General features: G+C 32.3%; 3 protein-coding genes across 3 annotated transcripts; all 3 read right to left on the bottom strand.

Moving 5' to 3' along the window:
* Positions 1-1,911: 1,911 nt before the first annotated feature.
* On the bottom strand, positions 1,912-3,291 carry LOC106659371 (NADH dehydrogenase [ubiquinone] 1 beta subcomplex subunit 7). Its single transcript, XM_014381903.1, has 3 exons — positions 3,064-3,291; positions 2,471-2,639; positions 1,912-2,133 (listed from the first exon to the last, which is right to left on the bottom strand). The coding sequence occupies exons 1-3, from the start codon at positions 3,182-3,184 to the stop codon at positions 2,049-2,051; spliced, it is 375 nt and encodes a 124-aa protein (XP_014237389.1). The 5' UTR covers positions 3,185-3,291; the 3' UTR covers positions 1,912-2,048.
* Positions 3,292-3,398: 107 nt separating this feature from the next.
* LOC106659369 (probable U2 small nuclear ribonucleoprotein A') lies at positions 3,399-5,155 on the bottom strand. The gene is made up of 4 exons (XM_014381901.2): positions 4,841-5,155; positions 4,700-4,740; positions 4,040-4,619; positions 3,399-3,773 (listed from the first exon to the last, which is right to left on the bottom strand). Exons 1-4 carry the CDS (start codon positions 4,920-4,922, stop codon positions 3,733-3,735), a joined length of 744 nt encoding a protein of 247 aa, XP_014237387.1. The 5' UTR covers positions 4,923-5,155; the 3' UTR covers positions 3,399-3,732.
* A 115-nt stretch (positions 5,156-5,270) lies between these two features.
* Positions 5,271-8,610, bottom strand: LOC106659370 (ADP-ribosylation factor-like protein 8B-A). The gene is made up of 3 exons (XM_014381902.2): positions 7,817-8,610; positions 6,546-6,862; positions 5,271-6,472 (listed from the first exon to the last, which is right to left on the bottom strand). Exons 1-3 carry the CDS (start codon positions 7,937-7,939, stop codon positions 6,352-6,354), a joined length of 561 nt encoding a protein of 186 aa, XP_014237388.1. The 5' UTR covers positions 7,940-8,610; the 3' UTR covers positions 5,271-6,351.
* Positions 8,611-10,451: the final 1,841 nt, after the last annotated feature.

A 10,451-nucleotide genomic window follows, 5' to 3' on the forward strand; every position in this document is an offset into this window, starting at 1 on the left:
AATTGTTTAACAGCAATAAGAACTACTTAAATTTTGTACGTATAAATTACTTACAATTACCTAAAATAGCTTAAATATACACCAATGTATAATTAAATAATAATTTTCTGTACTTAAAAGCAATTCATAATGTAACAAATTGACAAAATGAGTCCTTGCATACGCAAAATGTCAAGTGTAAAAATATGCAACTGGATTCAGGAAAACGTTAATAAACGTTTTTAGATTTCTCGTAAAAAATATTCAAACTTAAAAATATTTTTTTACAATACAACAACTATTATAAGAATATATATTTGATTTAAAAGAAAAATATGAATGTAAAAGCCAAACTCATGTTATATATGTAACCAAAACACGTGTATAGTGTATATAAATATCTCTTGTAATAATTTCTGGAGTATTTCTCAAACAAAATGAGAGTATTGATTGAATATCATTTACACTTTGGTTTTTGATAATATAGTTTTAATGGTTAAAAAAATCGTCTGTATGAATTATTTTTTTATGCATCTATTTTGCTTTGAAATAATCTGGAAAACTTTATTACAAACTAAGTTTTGTACTTATAACACTCACAATTTGAATTAAATACTTAATATTCGTATGATTTCTTTATTTATTTACACCTTATTGGACAATTGTCACATTATATGAGGCTCCTTTTTCAAAAGGACACCCTGTGCAGTTGTACAGACAAATGGATATATACAGCTATAGCGCACGCTTCTACAACTGATCGCTACGACCATATAAAAACATACTCGTATCAAAGGCATAAAATTGCAATGAATTAGTCTCACCTGTTGTGTTTAGAGCAGAGTTACTCTGCAGCGATCGATTCATCCGCAATGCGATAAAATTTTTAAAAAGTGAATCTCAATTCCGTCCATAATAATAAATCGAGTAAATATACTGTTGAGGCCGGCAGCCCTCGTTAAAGGCTTTTATTGTCGAAGAGCGCGTACATAAACACCCCCGCACGGTCTCTCATCATTGCATCTGATACGGAGCCCTCCCGAAGCCGAGAAACGGAAGTAAATTCTATAGGAATAAAACACCGAAGACACTAATCTACGGGATGAGGAAGCAGACACCAGTAGAGCGTAAATATCACATAAATAGGAGCGTATCGTGCACGGATGCAGGGCCTCGCCGCACAAGCCGCTGCGGCAGGGCGCAAGTGGCGAGCTTACGCGCCGCTTACAACTTACGCGACTGAAGTAACACTATGGATATGAAGTGCCTCTCGGTATATAAAATGCACGAGAGAGAAATTCGTCTGCGTGGAGTAGGCGAACCCTTATGTATCGATCCGCGCCGCGCGAGGCACAACGACGCACACCACCTATCGGCACGCGAGATGCCGTGGTGTCAGGGGTTCGCTGACCGCGCGAGATGCAGAGCAATTGTTCAGCAATTCTGATACGTGCGATCAAGCAAAATTTCATTTCTAATAGCTGTCTTTTAATGTGCCTCAAATCATCCGACAGTCATGCTGATTCGTATCATAGAAACATTTACTTATTTATTTGATTTCCTATTTTATTATTATTACAATTTAAACAATTAAATTTCTTAAATAAAAGTAACAATTTAAAAAGCTAGCTTGAAAAAATTGTTTAAGTATTATTTATGATCCTTGATACTATTAAAGAATAAGTTATTGGATCAATGAAGAGACTCTTTAAATTGTAAAAATATCGAATTATCAATGATTATCAGGCATTGCTAACAACTGCAAATATAAATCTATTGCTTTGTTTTTCCAAAGTCTAGTTTTATAAATTTATATTATGGAAGATTTATGAAAGAAAACGTAGTTACAAAAAATAAATAACATGAAAATATTTGAAATTTAATGCACTTAAAAGATATCAATCATGGTGAATTAATATATAGTTGCAAAAGAACAATTTTTAATCCATAAATTTATTCTTTAATAACAATTATATATGTACATTAATGGGCATAAATTAAAAGCCATCCTTTATTTTCTCTAAAATTGTAACAAATCAAGGTTTGAGTGATCTATGTCTATGAGAACTTTAAGCAGCAGCTGCTTGATCTTGAATTTTTTTTCGTTGCAATAATCTTCTTTCTCTTTCATATTCTTTCATTCTTATTATCCAACTGAAAAAAAGAAATATATTTATTACAGTGAATGAACAACTTTACACAAAAATTTTGATGTAGTAATATTATTAGTTTTAAAAATAGTATATTTTGCACCTTGGGAGTGAAAAACTGGAAAGTCTCAGAGCACATGCAATTTATCATCCGAGGCTGATAGTCATGTGCTCTGAGACTTTATATTTTCGCTACATAGGTGCAAATACAATTTTTGGTGAATCCCCCAGCCTAAAGTAACATTTTCATTTCGCTCAGTGGGAGTAAAATGTTACTTTAGGTTGGGGCAGCACAAAAACAAATATAATATTAAGATATAAACATAATAAAAGAAACTCACTCATCTTTGAGGCAGTGACTCACTGTAGCAGCTTCATCTCTGCATTTCCAAACAAATGGGAATACATCAGCTCTGCATCTAGCAAGATCAAGACGATGATGAGCACAATAGTCCCAATCCTCTTTAGGAATTTTTGCTGCTCTTAATTCTTGTTCGGTGGCAATCATTACTAATTAGAGAAGAAAAGTAATGAGTTTATGATAACTTCATAATAATATGATTTTAACAATTTTTTTTAATAATTTATAAGCTTATATAAAACACTATGAATCTAAAAACATTTGAAGAAAATTATTTTTATTCATCATCTTTATTTGTACATCAAAGATATACGTATGTCAAAGCCATAGTCGTATCGATGCGCACTGTAAACTCAACGTCTTTTATTATGTTGGCTTGTATACACTCGCTCACGATTATGTCACGATAATATTGAGATGACTCTCGGATAATTTATAAAAAACCGTATTCAACAAAATTAAACATTTAACGCCACTCGTTATAGTTTTGGTTTTTGATTCGTATTAATGTAAACAAAATCAATTAAATATTAATGCATTAACAAATTAGATTCACTAAGGTTATACACTTGCCTCTTTCTTCCCTCTTTCCTTGAAACCCAAGATGAGGGTCAAACGAGGGTGGCGCATCATATTTGGGTTGATACTCCGGATCCGTCGATTGTTCCCAGGTTCGGAGTAAAAGATTGCCCATTTTTATTCCTTTTTTCGATTAAAAATGTAATATTTTTCTCTATATTTTTGCAGACGACTCGAGCTCTGGAGCAGGAGTCAAGTTGACTGACGCATGCGCGCTTCAGTCGACCGTGAAATTATGTAATAATTCATTTCAAATTTCCGTAAAAAATTTCTTTCATTCAATTATTAAAAAGGTAAATGATGAAATTATGGGTGAAATAACATGAAAATTTGACTTTTTATTACAAATTTATTCGATCAAATAGTTCATTATTCATCTGAAAAATGAGAAAAATAAGTTATGCTAAGCCTCAAAACCATTTTTTGAAACATGGTAAAAATTTTCGCTTCAGGACCCAGGCTTTTTATTTTTCTCAAGTTTTTATATACATTCAGTTCTTTATAACAGAAAAATAGCATGACTGGCTCAATCAAAATTTTTTTTTCAAAACCAATAGTGTAGTAAACTCAATTTTATGAGCTTGATATTTGAGCATTTATTTATCATTTTAATACTTAAATTAATTATTTAATACACAATTGTATAAAAAGGTGGAAAGCAATCTAGTCTTCTTCTTCTTCCATTTCTTCTGTGGTTCCATTTCCTAAACATTTGAAAGCAATATTTATTAGAATAATATATAAATTAAAATATCAAAATATAGACAGAATAAAATGAAGAATTATAGGGTAGTTGAGAACACCATCAACCTATCCTTTGACCTTTGAGTACATATAAAAGTATTATTAGGTTATTTTACATTTAAATAGTCATAAAAATACTAGATGTAAAGATATTTTTAAATTTCCAAAATCAGTACTTTTTCAACTACAAAATTTAAAACTAAACGCAAATGAATTAATTTCTTACCATTCTGATGTCTATTGTCTCCAGGAATCTGACCTGCTTGGAGTAATTTGCTAAGTCTTTGAACTTCTTCCAAAGAAGTAGCATTAGAAATGGCTTCTTTTATTTTAGCTCTCTCTTCATTACTCATCAGTGGTCTGTCTACATTATTTGATCCATGTGATATTGCTTTAGCTTTTTTAGTGATATCCTTTGCGATTTCTTTGCCTCTTGGACTTTTGAAAAATTCATTAACTTCTTCTCGTTCTTTCATTTTAATTTTCTTGAAGTCTAATAATTTTAAATTTGGCATTTTGAAAATGATGTATTGCCTATAATGTGCTTTTGCTGAAACTGGATTTTGTAGCAAGCAAAGGGTTGTGAGCTTTTTAAGTCCAAATAAAGGTTGAATGTCACATAATTCTTGTAATTGATTGCCTGTTAGCATGAGGGTTTCTAAATTTGGTATACAATTCTCTAAACCATCTGCAATTCGAACAATACGATTGTTGTTGAAAAATAAAGTTTTGATTCTCTTAAGTAAAGGAAAGTTATCTAATTTTCTAATATCATTGTCTGAAAAATCTAATGTATCAAATTGATCCTGAAAATAAAGTTAAAAAATATATATATAAGTAACATATAAAAGGTGTTGAAAGTTTTTTGTAAATCAATTCAATTTACCAAAGTGGCTCCTAAATTTTCTATTGCTGGAATTTTATACCCTGCAAAAAAAAGTAATGCATAAATCTTATTCTATTATAAAAGTTATATTTATTATTACTTCAATGTTTTCAAGGTTATGTCAATCTCGTTTTTACGAACCTCTGAGATCAAGCTCACGATCTCTGACCGGATTAATATATTGCATAGATTGCTGAATTAATTCCGGCGTTAATTTAACCATTTTTATTGATGAAATTTGTCTGTCACAACAAAACTTCAGAACAACATGCACAACACATTTGCGGCTTTTCAGCTTTTAGACACTTTTTCCGGGTCTTTATTATATGTTTGTGTACATTTTCGTTTTTACTTACAGATGATAACTCCATGAGGCAACTGCGCCAATCAGGGTCACACAAACATAAATGGAATTGGCGCGTAATTTGACAAAATAAGGTTTTAAAGAAATGGCCTTTTGTGATAAAAAAATCGTACTTTAGTTTTGAACTAATATTCATATTTTTAAAATAATATTTTTTAATTAACAAAAATAGACCATGAAAAGTGAGAGTAAATAAAATTAGCAGTCAACGTGAAATTCTTGGTATTTTAATTAAAATTGAAATTCACAACTTATAATAGCTGATCAATAAACATGTACTCATAAATGAAAATGCATTTAATAATTATAAAACAGCCACATGATACTTTGTTTGCTATTCCATAGAAGAAAAGAAGTACACAGAATTCTTCATTTATATAATATATATGTATATACATAACACAACAGTCACAAGACTTTTGCAGATCGTAAAATAATCCTTTGCAACATGTTTCTATCATATGAACAAACATTCAGATACATTATAAATTCATGCGTGGTTAAGACTGTTAAAGGCATTTTACACTACCTTACATTACCTTTACTTCAACATTTTTACAAAATATATATAATTAATTTATTCAAGCTTTTTTAAAATAATCATACATAGCATGTTAATTCATTATATAATGTTATATATATTCAATTCAAATAATCAACAATTGCTCTTCTAGAAAAAAAACAATGCTAACTAGTCAAGTTTGGTCAATTGCAAATGTAGAAGTATTGGCTTATAAAGGTTTATGGAATCCACTTTTATGTTTTATTTAGCAGCAAGATCAAGGTATGTGTATGCCTCTTAATTCCATTCCATAACTGTTATCGGCTATTTTTTTAAATAATTCATTTCATTTTCATGTTACACTGATTATTTCATTTAATAATGTTAAATCAAAGCAGTACTAAAACACCAGTTATTGTTAGACTTACGTACTCATAAACAAAAATATAAAATTTTACTTTATTCATAATTAATATTACATGTATTTTTAAATATTCCTCAACTGAGTTACCACATTTCATTAAATTGAGTTGACTATATTGTTTTTTATAAATTCAAATTTCATAAGTTTTTTTACATATTAGACCTTATGAGTAAAAGGTTTCCAGCTAGAGCAGATTTTCTTGAGTAATAATTTCATTCACAGTTGGAATCATGATTAATATTCTTTCGTCGATTTCATTGGCATTCTCACAAAATATAAAATAACTCATTCGTCGTTTTAATCATCTCACCTGTTTGATTCAAAATTGATTCTTCAAAGACACTACACATTTTTTCCATTTTTTAACGAGCACCGCTTTTCGAATGCTGTATGAGCCATTGCAATGTAATATCAATATTGTCTTTTTCTTTACATGAAATACTGTAGCAACAAATTTCACGATCTTGAATTGCTGATAGATTCCTGTAGAAAAGAAGTACATGGCATAAGACAAAAAATTGATTATTTTATATTAAGACAATAAAATAAGACTCACATTCTTTCGATGAGTCCATTTTCATCATAAGCATGTGGTAAATCTCTTTTATTTCCTAAAACTAATACTGGTATGCCTGCCAATTGAGGTTTATCCAATAAATTATGCAGTTCATTCCTACTGGCTTCAATTTTTTCTGGATCTGCTGCATCCACCATATATACAATAGCATTGACTCCTCTACAATAACGTTCCCACATTGATCTAAATCTTGGTTGACCACCAATGTCCCAAACTTTGATCGTGACATTACCCTTTGTAATTTTACGCATATTGAAGCCAACAGTAGGAATCATGTCTTCACTGAAAGCTCCAGACTGAAATAAATATATTTTTAATGTCAGCAGTATTTACTTAATTCATTTTAAATTTTTAGAGAAAGATAAAGCTCACAATTGATACAATTTGTATGAATTCAACTTGAATCAGTGACAGTGACATAAAAAAGTTTAATTCACTTTGAACTATATAACTCATACAGTTAGCATTATGATGCATTTATAAAAAGAAAAAAAAATAAATTGCTTTGTTTGTGATTTTTCAATCTGAGTGAGTTGTACAACATAGCAGTATTTAATCTGCATTTAAAAATAAATAAAAATTTGTTTCCCATTGTAAAAGTTAATTATTTTAAATAATCTAACGACAAACGACGCATCAATATTGAAAATTGTTTAGTAACCAAAAATCATTATTTTCGGAAAAATTGACTTTTGAAAATTCAAGATAAAGATTGAAGCAGGCTCTGAAGCATAGAAATTATGCGATTTGTCAAAGAAAGAAAAGCAATATAATCATTATCTCGGGCAGTCGTGCCTATTGCTGAAGTCAGTAGAATACATCATGAATTATTTCTCATGATTCATCGGACTTGATATAATACACATACTCATACGTGTCTAAACAAACGATCTCATATTCTGTGCTTTTTGTGTCGCGAGCTGCAATCATTTATGCCTGTATTATCTCGATAGGCCACCCACACCGAAAAAATATTCGTCATATGTTATGAATATACAAAAATTTCAATTTACGCCCTGCATCATGAGTAATAGAAAACATGCATTTATTGGCTTTCGAACGATCGTAAGCAGCAGGTTAGCTTCTCGATAGAGGGGTTGGAGGAGGGAAACATAATTCCAAGTATTGCAACTCTCACGAGGGAGTAACCTGCACAATTACACAGCTTTGAGACTCGAACTGTCGAAAAGCTTGTACATGTCCGAGTGTGTTGTGTATGTGCGTAGGTAGTGGATATGTATGCCTCTTACCGCGATGACGTTAACGAATGTCGTCTTGCCACTGTATTGCAAGCCGACGAGGGTGAGTTCCATCTCCTCCTTCCAGAAAAGCGACTTGAACCAGTCGAGAATTCTGTTGATCAGTGCCAACATCTTGTCTTGAGATTAAACGCACTCCTTTTTATGATATATATACAGGCTGCAGCCGCACCTTGCGCATTAGACGTACAGTCGAATCAACTTTCTTGCGGCCGTAGCTAGCCTCTCTATGTAGCCGTATAGAATCGCGCAATATTTCAAGTATACACAGACTCGGCTTGCACTGGGTGTCGTGGGGCACTTGGACGCGATACGAGTATACAACACGCTGCTGCTAATGCTGCTACGAGTCACTCAAACTCGATGCGGGCACGATCAACGAAACGGCACAAGTTTCGTTCGCAATCGTGCACAGAACTAGCAGGTCGGAGCAGCCTACTGACTAGGCAGTAACATAAACGGAGCAACCTCGTCTATAGGTATTGATGTTGTCTATGAAATCGAACATCGACTGCTGCAGACATGTACGAGTCGCGTAGGTGGATGAGGCGCGCGGCGGATATTCTCTCTCTTTCTCTCTTTCTCCGTCGCACTCGCTCTTTACATGCACCTCAATGTCTGATAGGATACGATGTATCGGCTGCACTTGCTCGGTATGCCGAGATGAGCTGCTACTGCTGCTATATATGAATGATTATATGAAGGTATGTAATGTACATGTAGTGCTGTAGTAGGCACTGCGCTCATGGATGCTGCGTACCACCGTAATAATAATATGACAATTCGCACACGAGCGTCGGCCGTCGAGCAAACCTGTGCAATTCTGCCAACGTTATAACTCGATGTTTACATGAGCAGCTGCCATTGTCAGACTGCTTTGGAGTATTTCTGCGCGCCGAGTGACGGGTTTTATGACCATTCGGCCAACGGACCGCAATCGCGTGCGTGAAAAGTTGGCGCGACTCACTTCTCTTGGTCATTGGCCATTGTCCATGACTATAAAACGAGCATTTATTTAACGTAATTCATTGGTAAATGACATTTTTAAATTCACTTGCTAAAGACTCTGCTAACACACGATGATATTTAAAAACATTTTGTCATATGGTCTCATTATCTGAGAATTAAGTCTTCGCATCATTTCTATGGTGTTTGGAAAACACACCGACTTTGCTTTTAAAGTAATCATCCATATAAGCTGTTATTAATATAATGCAGAGCGCGACGCTCGTTGCAAAAAAGTAAGTCGACATCGATCGAGTGCGCGACCGGATTTATCAATCACGCGTATCGAAGTCTAAATATCTTCATTATAGTTGGTCGATACGGCAGCAATTTTTTTCACTGAATATCTTCCGGCTCGTGTTCTTCTTCTTGAACTTAGTGGAAATGTTAAGGTTTCTATGAAATCCCGTCGTTTGTTGCTAATTATTCCATCTTTTGTTCGTGCACACGAATGTCAATCGTCGGAATGTGGGCCGGTCATGCATTTGTCGTTGGCTCCGAGCTAATTAAAATTTCTTTGATAAATTTTCCGTAGCAGATACATTGTCAACGATGACGTTTGAAAATTTAATCCAGTCAAGTTTTTTTCATTTCAATCGTTGCTATGTCGGGCCATTTTAAATAAATGATTAACAAACACGGTTCAATGTACTTTTAGAAATAAATTTACCATTCAAAAATATAATTTACAAAAACTTTTGAATTATCGATTTTTTTAGTAATTATATAAGTTTTGCTTTCAAGTTCATGAAATGAATTCTTTGAAAACTCGAATGGAGATGTTCTATTTCGAGGAGCATCAACTACACTTTTTAAGAAATATATAATTACATAATAAAGAAATGATGCCCAAATTTGCAAATTACACAATATCGGTTCAAGGAAGTAAGCAAGATGTGCAACTTCAATTATCATTTTAAAAATTAACATCTGAAAGCTGGTAAATATGTCGAATAGTATCATAATCACTGATGATACCCATAAATACAGCTAAAGTGTGATGAGATGAGTTAATCAATTTATTACCTTTTACCTGTACATTGACCGAATGCCCTTGATTTTTTCGAATAAAAATTTGAATTTTACTTGTAGCAGTGATTACATACTTGATTATATGGTACATCATCATCATTTATATGCAGTTAATTTCCAAAAATAATAATCAAATTCCAAAAATAGTTCCTAAGCAAAGAAAACCATAGTGGTGATTTTTAATTTTAAATTATTACCGTAACCTTTGTCTTATAGTAACTAATCAAGACAAAAATAATTTTCTTCTTAAATTCGTATAAAAAAAAAGAAGAAATACAAAGTACTACGTATAGTTAAAAGATATTTCGTAAAAAACGAGTTTTAGAACACATCGCAAGAATCGACCAATTTATGTCGAGCAAAAAATTATTTCAACACTATGTCCAGAAAGTTCGATGATTTTTTTTTTCAATAAAAAGTTATACAACTATGTTAAAAAAACCTTTCTCCTGTCTTCTTATATATGAATTCACAAACATGTCTCCGGAAATACAACCTCTCTCTCGCTCTCTCTCTCTTCGCCCCTTCTCGTTTTCATGAAAGGCGAAAAATCGCGATTGAACAAAAAAAAATTTATTTTTGATTATCA

Source organism: Trichogramma pretiosum, unplaced genomic scaffold (assembly GCF_000599845.2).
Source record: "Trichogramma pretiosum strain Unisexual culture from Peru unplaced genomic scaffold, Tpre_2.0 scaffold16, whole genome shotgun sequence".
Lineage (NCBI taxonomy): Eukaryota > Metazoa > Arthropoda > Insecta > Hymenoptera > Trichogrammatidae > Trichogramma > Trichogramma pretiosum.